The sequence below is a fragment of the Eleutherodactylus coqui genome, chromosome 6 (assembly GCF_035609145.1).
Source record: "Eleutherodactylus coqui strain aEleCoq1 chromosome 6, aEleCoq1.hap1, whole genome shotgun sequence".
Taxonomy (NCBI): domain Eukaryota; kingdom Metazoa; phylum Chordata; class Amphibia; order Anura; family Eleutherodactylidae; genus Eleutherodactylus; species Eleutherodactylus coqui.
Genome location: NC_089842.1, coordinates 42769113 through 42784542, shown reverse-complemented (window position 1 = coordinate 42784542; position 15430 = coordinate 42769113). Strand labels below are relative to the sequence as shown.

General features: G+C 44.8%; 1 protein-coding gene across 1 annotated transcript; it reads left to right on the top strand.

Annotated features, from left to right (window-relative positions):
* The first annotated feature begins 425 nt into the window (after positions 1-425).
* LOC136572055 (nicotinamide N-methyltransferase-like) lies at positions 426-7694 on the top strand. The gene is made up of 3 exons (XM_066572671.1): positions 426-583; positions 5541-5748; positions 6926-7694. The coding sequence occupies exons 1-3, from the start codon at positions 451-453 to the stop codon at positions 7353-7355; spliced, it is 771 nt and encodes a 256-aa protein (XP_066428768.1). The 5' UTR covers positions 426-450; the 3' UTR covers positions 7356-7694.
* The last annotated feature ends 7736 nt before the right edge of the window (positions 7695-15430 follow it).

Here is a 15430-nt window from a genome sequence, read left to right as displayed (position 1 = left end):
TTAGGGCTCAGTCTACATGTTACATATGTTGGGTTTTTGAGTTATTAATATTTATAAGGTAACCCCGTTTAAAATAAATGCCGCAGCCTTTCATATCCAGGCTGGCGTCTGTGTGTTTGTATTTCAGGTATATGTTTAGATATTAATATAGAGCATTAGATTCCATGTTGGGAGGCATGTGGAAAGCTGTTACTGTTCCCTCGGAGCAACTGAATGACAAATTAACCCAGCAGGTCACATTGTGATGGATACCTTCAACGTTCGACTTTTCCCTAAATTCACAGTTGTCAGATGACACATATTACATATTCATAACAAACATCACCATCTTATCTCATGATTGATGCAAAAAACCTCACGTACAAACATTAGTTATTGACACTAGTTGGGGGTGTTGGGAGTCTGGCAGTATAAATCTCAGTGTGCGCTCCTGATCCCGTATTCCTGAAGATGGAGAAGGCTCAATACCCCGACAAACATGATCACGCTGAAGCATTTTATAGCACGTTCATCTCTAAAGATGCAGATCCACTTATACAGGAGATCAATCTGTACCCAGCGGAGAGATTACGCGGCATATTAGGTAAAGTTTAGGCTTCTTACAGCTTTTTATTGGCATTTTTTTTAGGCTCGTAAAAACGCTATGAATTTCATGCATTTTTATAAGCATTTTTAGCTGGTGTTTTTTAACTGTGCGTGCCTTTTTTGTCCAAGTCCTTTTTTGTCTTATAAGGCTGCATGTCCGCGGGTGGGATTCACAGGCGAATCACGCTGTCTGAAGCTTTCCATAGCGTTGCTTTGGAAAGCACAGCCGCGGCGTCCACGAGTGGAGAATCATAGCGATTCTTTGCTTGCGGGATTCAAATCACAGCATGCTGCGATTTGCCGCAATTATCCGCAGTGAGCCTATCTGTCAGATAGGCTCAGTGCGGAGAACCGTTAGCTGTCTCCTGCTCCCCGGTGGCGGCTCCTGCGGCGGAGATATGCCGCGGGATATCGCTATGGCAGTGGACAAGCAGTCTAAGACTATGGGGAAATGGTTGAAAAAAAAAACTTGCATGCTGCATTTGAAAAATAACACCATAAACCCAAAAAGCGGCACCCCAAGTGAGAAAAAAAGCCAAGAAAAACCATTGTTTGTAGCAAAAATACTGCAAAAGTACTGGGAGAATGTGGCATTTGTTTCTATAACCCCTTTTACGGTGCGCTCACATGTCTTTGATTTGCTGTGGATTTCGCCGCAGATTTTGGTGCAGATCTGTACAAAAATATGCAACCCAATCTGCAGCAAATCAGAGACATGTGAGCGCACCCATATATAGCCGTGATTTATTATAAGACGTTGTCTGCTATAGAGCTGGTTACAACAACAGCATTTTTGTGGAAAAATATATTTCTATTTTTGCTTTGTTTTGCTTCTTTTTCCAGCCAAATGTTACTTTGCTGTCTGTAGTACAATACAAAATGTATCACATACGATGCGGTTTTGTTACTTTTTTTGTGGCTTTATTGTCAGCTGGGGTGTTTTTCCAAACATTTTTCCCATAGGCGACTATGTCAGAGTTAAAAAGTACCAGAAAAAAGTATGTTTTAAGTGTAAGAAAAAAATACAAAACGTGCCTGTCAGGCTTCTTGCATACAGGAGATATTTCTATCTAACTTTCAGACCAAAAAATTGGTCCAAACATTGGACAGAAATGGCAGCTGTTCGTTTGACTAGGTACAAAAAGAGTTTTTTATACTCAGATGGAAAGTCCAGAGAAAAAAAAGAAATGGCTTGTCCTATTAGCACGTGTGAGATCCTGTACATTGGACAGCACACCGACAGGATGTGTCTGAGCTGTCTAATCGAAATTGATCAAAAAAGCCGTATGTACCCCAAAATGGTACCAATAAAAACTACAGCTCGTCTTGCAAAAAATAAGCCCTCATAGAGCTCCGTACATAAAAAAATTAAAAAGTTACAGGACTTTGAATGCAGCGATTTAGAAAAAAAAAAGACTTCCAAAAAACGGGGTTTGATTGCAGAAAAGTGAAAAAAAAAAAAAAAAAAAGTAAGAATTTTGGTATCATTGTAATCGTACCGACCCGCAGAAAAAATGTATTGTGTCATTTGTAAAAAAAAAAAAATAATAATAATCTATGGCAGAATTGATGCGTTTTCTCTCCCTGCTATCATAAAAAAATAATAAAAGTTTTACAATATAGTCAATGTACCCAAAAGTGGCACCAATAAAAACTACAGTTCGCCACGCAAAAAACAAGCCCTCATACGGCCGCGTCGACGGAAAAATAAAAAAGTTATGACTTTTGAAAAATGGAGAAGAAAATCCGCCAAAAATCGTTGCGTCCTTAAACCCAAAATAGGCCGTGTCATTAAGGGGTTAAAGAACCGTACCTCTTTTATTTATCCGTCGACGTAGCTGTATGAGGGCTTGCTTTTTGCGGGCCGAGTTGTATTTTTCAATTGTACTATTTAATGAACCATATAATGTACTGAAAAACTTTTTTTAAAAATTCATAAAGAGGAGAGAGATGGGAAAAAACTGAAATTCCAAAATCTTTCGGTGCGTCTTGTTTCTACAGCGCACAAACTGCAACAAAAATGAGCTGATAACTGTATTCTATGAGTCAGTACGTTTACTACGATACCAAGCTCACAGGTTTTTTTTGCTGTACTACTTGTATTTTTGTTCAAAGGTATTTAACTTTTATAAATTATTTTCTGCCGCCATCTTCAGCGCACAATAGCTTGTTTATTTTTCTGTCGACACAGTTGTGCGAGGGCTCATTTTGTGCGGGACGTCCTGTAGTTGTTACCATTTTTAAATATGTGCAACTTTTTTTTTTTTTTTAAAGTGCATTTCTGCCGTTGTTTTTTTTTCTGACGACGTTCATTGTGCGGGATAATTGCAAGGTTATTTTGATAGATCAGACTTTTACGGATGCAGCGATACCAAATGTATATTTTTGTTAAATTAAAAAGATTATTTTATTATAAAAATGGCAAAAGGTGTTTTTTTTTTAAACTCTTTAATAAGTAGTAAAACTAACGTCGGGGGAGATCTCTCTCTTTCTCCCCCCGCCACCCCCCGAATCTTTTCGGACGAGCAAGCAGTTACTTGAAAATGCCGATGCTCGCTCCAGTAATTTCCTTAACTGAGCATGCTCGCTCATCTCTAGTTAACAGCCCAGATACGCCACACAGTTTGACGGAGCTGTTGCCGCTGGGTGTTGGCTGTAAGAATCAGCCGTCACCCACGATGTAAGAAGGGAGATCCACCCGCGATCTCTTTTCATACATAGACCACTGATACAGGCCATCAAAAGGCGTTTTAGCGGTCGTTAAGGGGTTAAAATAAGCGCGTGTGAAGTTGGCCAAGAAGTAATAGAAGGGGTCAGGGTCCTCATGTTGATACCTCTGCAACACCCCAGAGGGGTGACCCTTGGGCATCTGGCTAACGTGAAGAGTTGGGAGGGCTAAGTGCTGACATGTCATGGTGGCATTACCATCCTCTGGTCCCGTAGGGATGACACGCAACTAAGGCCAGTGTAGATTGCAAGCCAAGCTTCGACACTCCTTCAGCAGGGAGTGCCAATAAAGGGGATGAGAGGGGTTGTAGTAGATATCACACGTGATGCCACCGTTCTCACACACCGTTATTCTATGCAGCAGAGTAATAATTTACAGAGGCTTGTGTGTAGTACCTCGGGTCCCTAACAACAGTTAGAGCACGGTATGACTTTACTTGAAATAAAATTGTAATTACAGGTACAATTCACTTACAGGCTATAACTTAGAGGTAGGGAGGATACACAGGATCAATACGGCCCTATAGTCCATGTTATCTATATGATATTGGTCCTGGATTGGGAGCACTCCGGAGGAGGAAAAAGGGGGTAGGGGTCACTCTGCATACACTCTGGTAAGAACACATATTCAAGTAGGCTTCACCAATAAAGTACCTCTGTGCGGTGATCCTAACTAACGGACGGCCACACAGGAAAAGCCTGTGGTGTGAACGGGTACATGATTTAGAAAACTGGGGTAGCAGACTCTTTCTCTGTTTTCTGAGACTCACTCCTCTCACATCCACTCTCCAGATGCTACGGGATGTCGCTCTTCCTCTTCCATCTTCACCTACATGGAAGCTAAAGGTGCTTCCATGCAGCTCGGTGTTAGCACTCTCTCCTCCTGAAGATGGACTCTTTCTTCTCAATTTCTCTCTTTTATAACCTCACTTTTACCACATAACACGATAGAATAGATACATTCAGCACACAGAGCTGACAGGCTATAATTTTATAACAGTTAACTCTTCAGACGCTGCAGCTGTGCAACACACATGCAGAAAATGACAAGACAGCTTTGCACAGTGCACCCACATAAGACAATACATGTATGACATTTATGGAGGGGACCAGGATTGTGTTCTGGTCTACTACACCTCCATCAACTTGCCAGGGCTCTCCTCCCTGGACAACCAGTGACTGCAGTAGGTGAACTTCTATTAGAAGTCTGACATAGTCTAAAACACATCTCCTGTCTCATCTGAGGCTCTAGCTGCAGCTTTGTCTCTTCTCTATACTTTACACCTCAGCTTTGTCCCAATAGGACAGCGGTACATGTTTAATGGGGTTGTCCGGTGCCAGACAATTTTTGAAGTATAGGCTCAAATGTGTTAAAATAACGATAGCATGGGGTACTTACCTGTTTTCTGCCCGGTGATCCAACGCTGCAGCTCCCATAGTCCTCTCAATCTTTGTTGTGGAACAGATACCACCTGATCAGTGCAGCCTATCATAGTCTGCAGCAGTCAGGTGCCGTTCTCTTGGCATCATGGCTCCCAGCATTTGAGTGATGATGCCAGGAGAATGGCAGTTGCCTCTAATTGACTGCAGCAATCAGGTGATATTAGTTCCAAAAACAAAGACTGGAAGGATCGCAGGGCTGTGGCATCGTAATACCAGGATAGAGGACAGGTAAGGACTGCTGCTTTTCTTATTTTAACACATTTGAATCTATACTTGGCAACCAGACAACTCCTTTAACTGAGTAGTCTAAAGCAGTTTGGGACGGTCTGAAATCTACCTCCCGCTTCATCAGTAACTCACGCTGCAGCTTTATCCCTCTCCATATTTTGCACTGCAGCTTTGTCCCACCCCTCTATGATTTACACTGTAGCTTTGTCCCCCCCTCTATGATTTACACTGCAGCTTTGTCCCCCCCTCTATGATTTACACTGCAGCTTTGTCCCCCCCTCTATGATTTACACTGCAGCTTTGCCCCGCCCCCCTCTATGATTTACACTGCATCTTTGCTAGTTCACATTGCTAGTTATTTTTACACACACGCTTAGTGGAAAGCCAGCGAGCTTGCTGGGCAATGTAGTAGCCTGCAGCATTAGAAATATAAACACATTAGTACATACCAAGGTATTACTTTCAGGGTAACAGGGTAGCTATAGCAGGTATATTATAGACTATTTGACATATATATATGGAAATACCCCTTAACTATGTGACATCTTCTGTTCCAGGGAGCATTGGCGGAGGCTCTGTGATTGAATTAACTACGGGTCTAGGCATTGCCCACCTGCTAGTACTGCTAGACACCTGCCAGGACATGACTCTGTTGAATGCCAATGCACATTACATTACAGAACTGGAGAAGTGGAAACAGAACCAGCCGGATGCATTGGATTTCTCCCATGCGATGCAGAAAGTTTGTGATCTCATCGGCAGCAGGTGAGGAATGATAGATTGTTATTGGACTGAAAAGGAGGATCTTAGTGATGTCACTGACTCTCCCTGGCAGGCCCCGGGGGGCCACACTAGCCATTGATTCAGCAGGCGGCCATGTTTGCGCTTCTGTGACTCTAAACAGAAAAGATTGAGCTGCCAGATACCACTAGAGTCTTCGACTCTGACTGCAGCCGCTGCAAGTAAGCTTTTCCGCCCCGTCATAAGACTGACCTGTCACCTGGCATTGGCTGCAGCATCAGGAGGGCACTCTGCGCTGGCATGCGGCCAACATTTGGACACTCTGTTCAGGTGGAGTTAACACTGCCTGTGCTGGTTGTGGGCGGCCATGCTAGATCCACCTCCCGACAAGTCTTGTGCCATTACTACCTGGGATGTGTCGTTCTGCACTGTTCATTCCAAAGCAGATCCTCCTCCTTGGCCTGCGCGGAACAGACTTCAATTTGCCTAGGCCTGGCTGCAGTCAAACCTGCACACCTAGAGTTGATCGCCCCCATTCCCGAGACTGGTCCAACTTTAGTGAGAGCTGGGTCTTCTCACTCGAACTCCTTATACTTGCGCCGGCGCCACCCTGTGTGCTGTCTGCTGTGTTAGTCAGGTCTGGTGAGTTCTATAGACTGCAGACTGGGTTCTTTCACTGTGCCAGCGCTAAACAGAACTTTGATTTGCGTCACCAGTGCCTGGGCAGTGTGGGCACACTGATCACTATCAGCGCTATTTAGTGGGCAGTTGGACTACTAAGTAGACTTCTGGGTGAATTTGTGAATTTTGTGATGCCAACTTTGTAGTATACCAAAGAGGGGGACAGCTTGAGTTATCACAATGGCTTCTACTCTGATTCCCTACCAGCTATATAGTCATATAAAATGATGTTGGTTGTGTATTATTGATCTTATGGGGAGTGAAGCCGACACTTACACTTCCTCCCCGGACCACTGATGATGCAGCGGGCAGGACAATCAGCTGATTGGCAGGGATCCCAAACGTGGGATTCCCACAAATCAAATAGTTATGACCTATCCAGAAAAAAGCCTGGAATACCCCCTTAATGATCATGTTACCCTCTTACCCCCATTATGGTGACAGTATTATATATATTCTATGTAACTGAAGGGCTGATAGTCAAGGACTGCCCGCTGCATTATTTGTATCTGTGTTTCAGAGAAAGAGCTCAGGAGCTGGAGGAGAAACTGAGAGAAAAAGTGAAGTGCATCCTCCACTGTGACTTCACCAAAGAAAACATCACCGACCCACATGTGCTTCCGAAAGTCGATTGTGTCCTCAGTGTTTGGGGTCTTGGCCCAGTCAGCAAAGACCAAGCTTCCTACACTGATAACACGAAGAAGATGGCTTCACAGGTGAAGGTTGGGGGAAAGATGGTGATGATTGGAGCGCTCAATGCCAGTCAATTCACAATTGGAGGCAGGAAATATCACACAGTGATGCGTGATGAGAAGACGGTGAGGATGGCGCTGACAGCTGCAGGATGCTCCATAAAAAGCTTCCAGGTCGATGACAGTGAAATTCCAGATCACCACCTAGATAATACGCATTACTTCTTTGCTTTGGCTGTGAAAGAACATGAGGTCTAAAACTGCGATGATCTCTGAGCATGATTTTAAAGGGGTTGTCCAACTTCTAGCTGTCTTGGTGTAGGCAGCAGAGAGCTCCATACATTGTGCAGTGGCCAGGGCTGGTACAACAGGCTGAGTCCCATTCACTTGAATTCACTCAGTCTTCAATACCAACCCGGGCCTCTGCGTAACATATGCAGCTATCTGCTTCCTGCAGAAAAACAGCTAGAAGTGCAACAACCTCTCCTTAAGCTTTTTCTGGAATGGTGAGGAGCTATGTAGGAGTACATAATGTCTCTGTGCTTATATAATAAATTAGTCTGTCATTCGGTCTATAATAAAATCGCTCTAGCTGTCTCTCATTTTCTCTTCTTTATAAGTCATAATGTTTTAAGCTACACATAATCTGCGTACCCAATTACTGGAAACTAAATCCCCTGCAGCAGGGGCGTACCTAAAGGCTAAGGGGCCCGGGTGCAAAAGTTCAGCGCCCCCCCCCCCCCCCTCCTTTGCATACATGATCTGGCCCCTTTACCTGACTACGTAAAAACCTGTTGGTAATGTCTTAGGCTGCTTTCACACGGCCCCAAAATTGCGCAGGATTTGTGCGTTGCAAGACGCACAAATCGCACATGAATATGACCCCCATTGTTTTGAATGCGATCATACACAGGAGTGATTGTTTTGTTTTTTCTCTGCATCGCACGAGAATATGATGATGTGATGGGAGCTGGTTTTAACACAACAACCCCTCACATCCGTGGGGACCACACACGTTGCGAGTGTAATATGGGGCATAGTTTTACGGCCCAAAATCAGACTCACCCGTGTGAAGTTAGCCTAAGGGCGGCTGCAAACAGCTGGATTCGCATTGCGGAATATGGAGCGGGCATCCGCCTATGGATTCCGCAGCATGTATCGCCCATAGCATGCTATGGAAAAGCGTTTTTTCCTCTACACAAGCAGAAAGCAATTGCGGTTTTCCGCTCACGAAGGAAAAAAATCACGGCATGCTATATTTTAGTGCAGATTCTGCACGGACGGCCTACATTGAACTCAATGCAAGCCGTGCGACCTGCTACCCTGACATTGCGGAAAAGTCGCTAGCACCCGCGTCATCTCCTAGCGACGGCGCTGGAAAGTCAGTGATTAAAAGGAAAAAAACATTTTCTGTGCGGGTCCGATGGCTCGCCTTGTAGACCATCCGTAGTACAGAAAAAAGAAATTACAGGTACACGCGGATGCCAGCCGGGCACAGGGTTGGATTCCACTGCGGGCTCACTCATGCAGAATCCGGCCCAGTTGTGTGCAGCCGGCCTAACACTGTGTGCATGGATTTTGTTGCATTTTGAACCACAATTTAAATCACATCCATAACTGCATGCACTATTATAAACCGCACGGGGATTCAACCAGTACATGCGGGTTTTAAACTGCATGCAGGTTTCTGATGTGTTTTTAAGTTGTGTGTAAAGTGTTCAAATATATAGTATATATCCAGGTTATACCAGCTGTACATATATAATTATATACAGTATATACCCAGGTTATACCAGCTGTACATATATAATTATATACAGTATATACCCAGGTTATACCAGCTGTACATATATAATTATATACAGTATATACCCAGGTTATACCAGCTGTACATATATAATTATATACAGTATATACCCAGGTTATACCAGCTGTACATATACAATTATATGCAGTATATACCCAGGTTATACCAGCTGTACATAAATAATTATATACAGTATATACCCAGGTTATACTATCTGTACATATATAATTATATACAGGAGAGGTATAACTTATACCAGCTGTACATGTATATTTATATACAGTATATACCCAGGTTATACCAGCTGTACATAAATAATTATATGCAGTATATACCCAGGTTATACCAGCTGTACATAAATAATTATATACAGTATATACCCAGGTTATACTATCTGTACATATATAATTATAAACAGGAGAGGTATAATTTATACCAGCTGTACATATATAATTATATACGGTATATACCCAGGTTATACCAGCTGTACATATATAATTATATACAGTATATACCCAGGTTATACCAGCTGTACATATATAATTATATACAGTATATACCCAGGTTATACCGGCTGTACATATATAATTATATACAGTATATACCCAGGTTAGAGCAGCTGTATATAAATAATTATATACAGTATATACCCAGGTTATACCAGCTGTACATATATAATTATATACAGTATATACCCAGGCTATACCAGCTGTACATATATAATTATATACAGGAGAGGTATAACTTATACTAGCTGTACATATATAAGTATATACAATATATACCCAGGTTATACCAGCTGTACATATATAATTATATACAGTATATACCCAGGCTATACCAGCTGTACATATATAATTATATACAGTATATATCTAGGCTATACCAGCTGTACATATATAATTATATACAGGAGAGTAGAGATGAGCGAACGTACTCGGTAAAGCACTACTCGTCCGAGTAATGTGCTTTATCCGAGTACCTCCCCGCTCGTCCTAAAAAAAAAGATTCGGGGAGTGCCGCTGCTGACAGGTGAGTTGCGGCGGGGAGCAGGGGAGAGCGGGCGGGAGAGAAGGAGAGAGAGATCTCCCCTCCGTTCCTCCCCGCTCTCCCCTGCAGCTCCCCGCTCCGCGGCGCTCCCCGAATCTTTCAGGACGAGCGGGGAGGTACTCGGATAAAGCACATTACTCGGACGAGTAGTGCTTTACCGAGTACGTTCGCTCATCTCTACAGGAGAGGTATAACTTATACTAGCTGTACATGTATAATTATATACAGTACATACCCAGGTTATACCAGCTGTACATATATAATTATATACAGTATATATCCAGGCTATACCAGCTGTACATATATAGTTATATACAGGAGAGGTATAACATACTAGCTGTACATATATAGTTATATACAGTATATACCCAGGTTATACCAGCTGTACATATATAATTATATACAAGAGAGGTACAACTTATAATAGCTGTACATATATAATTATATACAGTGTATACCCAGGTTATACCAGATGTACATATATAATTATATACAGTATATATCCAGGCTGTACCAGCTGTACATATATAGTTATATACAGGAGAGGTACAACGTGTACTAGCTGTACATATATAATTATATACAGTATATACCCAGGTTATACCAGCTGTACATATATAATTATATACAGGATATACCCAGGTTATACCAGCTGTACATATATAATTATATACCGTATATATCCAGGCTATACCAGCTGTACATATATAATTATATACAGGAGATTATAAGTATATACATCTCCTGTATACAGTGATATCGGCCATGCTGGTGTAAGGCCGGTCTCACATCTGCGTCGGGACCTCTGGCCAGAGATTCTACCACAGATACAGCACCAAATACCGGGAAAAACAAAAGTGCTGCGTGCCAATTTTTCCTTCCATCCAAAAGCCGTGCCGAAGCCGGACGGACCCCATTATAGTCAATGGAGGCCTTCCAGCGCTATTGGGTTCTGTCCACAGATGGATCGTTCTTCTGCAGGGATTCCCCTTTCCTGCTTCCCAAACGGAACAGGAAAGCAGATTTCCCAGTGCAGGTGTGAAACCTCCCAAAGTTGGATATCTTCTGTATATAATTATACATGTACAGCTGATATAAGTTATACATTCTGTATATAGTAATATAGAGCATGCTGATATAAACTGGGCCAGGTTACACCAGCATGGTCTATATCACTATATACAGGCTGTAGAGCTTCTACCAGCTGTACATACATAATTATATACAGGAGATACACAGGTTACACCAGCATGGTACATATCACTATATACAGTAAATGTATATCCCCCTGTATATAGTGATATGTCCCATGCTGGTATAACCTCTGTATCTCCTGTATATAAAAATATATGTACAGCTGGTATAACATATACCAACTATACATACTTAATTACACTCACTTCTCTACTCACCTCTGCAGCAGTGTCTGGGCAGCCTGTAAATGAAAGTCTGGGTCCTTTGATCACATGATCGGAGCCGGCACTGTGATCTGCAACCAAAGGTCCTGCTGTACTTTCATGTACCTGCTGTGCATCCATCGCTGCGGAGGTGAGTAGAGCCGCACTAGCCCCTCCCCCTGGTAATCGCTGGCCAGCAGTGACTGATAGACTGCAGCTGTGACCACTTACAGCTGCAGCCTATCAGTGGGAGGGCTGCGCACCGTGGGAGTCTGCAGCCTGTAATTGGCTGCTGACTCCACGTGTAACAACCCTCCCCTCTGCGGGTGCCGATCTGCAGCACTTCCACCCCGCCTTTCTCCTCTTCTCGCCCTCCGCCTCCCGCTACAAACGCACTGTCAGCCACAGCAATCACACGGCTGACAGTGCCAGTAATGCACGCACTGTGCATTTTGAATATGGGGGGGCCTCTGGCCCCCCTCAGCGCAGGGGCCAGGTCGCCAGTGCGACCCCTGCCGCCCCTCACAGTACGCCAGTGCCCTGCAGGCATCCCTCCATGATATTCTCAGTAAACTAAATTACCCAGCCAGCTTCACTGAGAAGTATCTCACTGGGCAGCTATCAGTGACTGTCTATATATTGGTCCTAAAGTCTTTTCAATCAGGGATGGACACTGACTGCCGATTTCCCTATGCAAGAACTAACTTTGCAAACATGAGGCTCGGTGTCTTATTTTCGGGGAGTGGGGGGGAGGCTTATACTCACCTGGTCTGCGGCGTCCTTGCGATGGTCTCCAGCATTGCTGCGGCAAACTGCGGTGTCCTCCCTGTTTGCAATCTCAGCTTCTTCTGGTGACAGGGCTTTGAATATCCCGCCTCCAACAAAGTGAGCACTGTGATTGGCTAATCGAGCGCCAGCAGCCAATCACAGCTGGCGCTCGATGAGCTAATACTTAGTTATAATAATTTCTCTGTGGCCCCACTTAATACTGTGTTCCCCTGAAAATAAGACACTGTCGTATATTAATTTTTGCACAGTGTCTTATTTTCGGGCACCACAGAAGGTATACTCAGTGGCGTAAACAAGTGGGCGCAGCAGGTGCGGGCCATCCTGGGTGCTATCAGTAAAAGGTGGTAATAGCTCAGCGAGTCAGCTGTGGTCCTGGTGCGCAACAATTTGGCAGTGCGGTGCTGCACGGAGCTGCAGCTGGTGGAGGAGCTACTACTGGAGCTTCTGCAGGAGAACCAGTGCCTGCGGGGCCACCCTGTGTACGCTATACCCAGGGCCATGTGTGACTGACTGGCCGCAGGGGAGCTTCCCCGTACAGCCCGGCTGCCAGAAGCCCCTCACTGAGCTTGCACTGTCCCGCTAGCATCGGTTAATCCTCCCTTGGCGGTTCTGACATGAGGGGACACACAGACCTGCAGAGTTGGACAGCTTCCAGGACCTGTGATGATGTTACCCTCATCTGAACACCTGTGTGGAAGGAGTCAGGGATCATATGACCATGGGGGAGGTCAGTGGATGCAGGACTCTGCTGTGTTGGTAATGATCCCTGCTGGATGAGCTGAAGGGATCAAGATGGAGTAGAGCTGTGTTTGTGATGTGTGGGGGTCAAGATGGATGTAGTAGAACTGTGTGTGTGATGTGTGGGGGTCAGGATGGATGTAATAGAGCTGTGTGTCTGATGTGTGGGGGTCAGAATGCATGTAATGGAGCTGTGTGTATGATGTGTGGAGTACAGCTGTGTGTGATGTGTTGGGGTCAGGATAGATGTAGCAGGCCTGTGTGTGTGATGTGTTGAGGTCAGGATAGATGTAGCAGGGCTGTGTGTGTGATGTGTGGGGGTCAGGATGGATGTATCAGAGCTGTATGTGTAATATTATGGGGTCAGGATGGATGTATCAGTGCTGCGTGTGTAATGTGTGGGGGATCCGGATGAATGTATCACAGCTGCGTGTGTGATGTGTGGGGTATTAGGATGGATGTAACAGAGTTGTGTGTGTGATCTATGGGGGTCAAGATGGATGTAGCGGAGCTGTGTGTGTAATGTCTGGGGGTCAGGATGGATGTAATAGATCTGTTTGTGTGATGTCTGGGGATCAGGATGGATGTAACCGAGCTGTGTATGTAATGTCTCGGGATCAGTAATGATGTAGCGGAGCTGTGTGTGTAATGTCTGGGGGTCAGGATGGATGTCCAGCTGGTCCTGCAGTGACAGTGTCGGGACCCGAGCAGGAGAGCAGAGGAGCAGTACATGCGGTATCTCCTGTATATAATTGTATATGTACTACTGGTATAAGCTAGTCTGCTATAAGTCTCTGTGTTTATTTCTCTGCCGCGTAGCATACCGGTGTGTGAGAAAAGTGGCGTCACGAGTGATAAGTACTACAACTCCCATCATCCCGTTTATTGGCATTCCCTATCTTAGGAGTGTCGGAGGTGTCCTGCGATTCTGCTCTGGCCTTGGCTATGTGATGTCCCTCAGGGACCAGAGCCTGGTAAGTGCCACTGTGACAAGCCAACACTTATCCCTCCCAGCTCTTCACGTTAGTCAAGTGTCCGGGGTCATCCCTCTGGGGTGCTGCATCCCCACCATGTGAAAGCCCCGTGGATGTGAGGAGTTTTCATGTGCAAAGAGCCTCGCATCACTGCGGGGATGTAGGGAATCCCCATGGCGGCTGTCATAGTCGCGGCAGAGGATCGGGAGGTTAGCTGCAAGTCAGCATGGAGACGGTAAATATGATACCAATAGCGCGTTTTTCACTAGCATTCTTTGGGTCAGTGTCTATTCTTTGGCTTTTATATTAGATGATTTCGTATAGGCTGGGTTCACATGGGGTGTTATTGCTGTGAGAAATTCTGCACGAAAATTCCGCCCGCGGCCTTTTATCCTGTGATTAGCCAGCGAAGTCGACGAGATTTGCAAAAATCTCGTCAACACACTGCAGCCGATCCGTTGCGGCGCTGAAATTGACATGATGCGCGGAGTTGAAAGACGTGCTATGTCAATTCTTTCCCCATTTCTGCGGCAGCCTCTTTCCACTCTAGGGGGATAAAAAATTTCCTGCACCGGGTACCACCTGACCTTGCTACGCCACTGGGTATACTAGTACCATAGAAGGGTACAGAGAGATTAGGGGTAGTGGCAGAAAGGGGAGAGTGCAGATTTGAACAGCGGGGTGGAGAAAGGCTTTGTCACGGGCTTCTACCATCTCCTTCCATGGGGGTAGCTCAGGACCCAACCACATTACTGCTGGGGGTTGTAACTGGGGGTTACCTTAAGTCCAGTTTTCACTTGTGATGCCACTGTTCCGTCCTATGGGGCGGATCTTCCAACTGACATAAAGTAGCCCACACACAGGGCAACTTTCTGAACGAGATCCGGGAACAGTCGGTTCTATCCGTTTACTGTAACCTTGTAAACTGTAATCCAAACAAACAGTCTTGGTACAGATATAACAAGCCATAGTGGTGTAACAGGCAGGATTCTCGGGGTATTCGGATAATCCACAGTCCAAGTTATCTGTGTGATCCAGCTCCCAGCAACTCTCACTCTGTACTGGTCCACACGCACTCTCGCTGTCCTCTTCCTGCTCTGCAGCAGCTTGTTCTACTTCCAGCGCTCAGTTGCAGTTCTCCCGAGTAGAATGGGCCCAGGCCGAGCACAAGGAAGTCGCTCAGCCTCCTCCATTCTCTCTTCACACAGACCGATGTCCGATGCCTCATTCTTCCTCCCTGACTGACAGACTTCTCTTCTCTTGCATTCTTGCAAATACCTACATGTAACATCCTCACATGACCACAAAACAATATACTACGATACATTTTCCAGACAAGACAGTACATACCGCACATTAACCCTTTCAGTCCTGCAATCATCCAATCCACATAAATCAAATGCACTCCACAAACAAGACAATGGCACGAGACAGACATATAACATTATCAAGGGGCCCTATTAACTCTGGGCCACTACACTGGGAATAAGTCATCATGGTGGTCTGCGATATGGACGACTCCATTCAGAGAAGACGTTACCTGTGATCACTATAAGTCACTGCGCTATCATTATCACT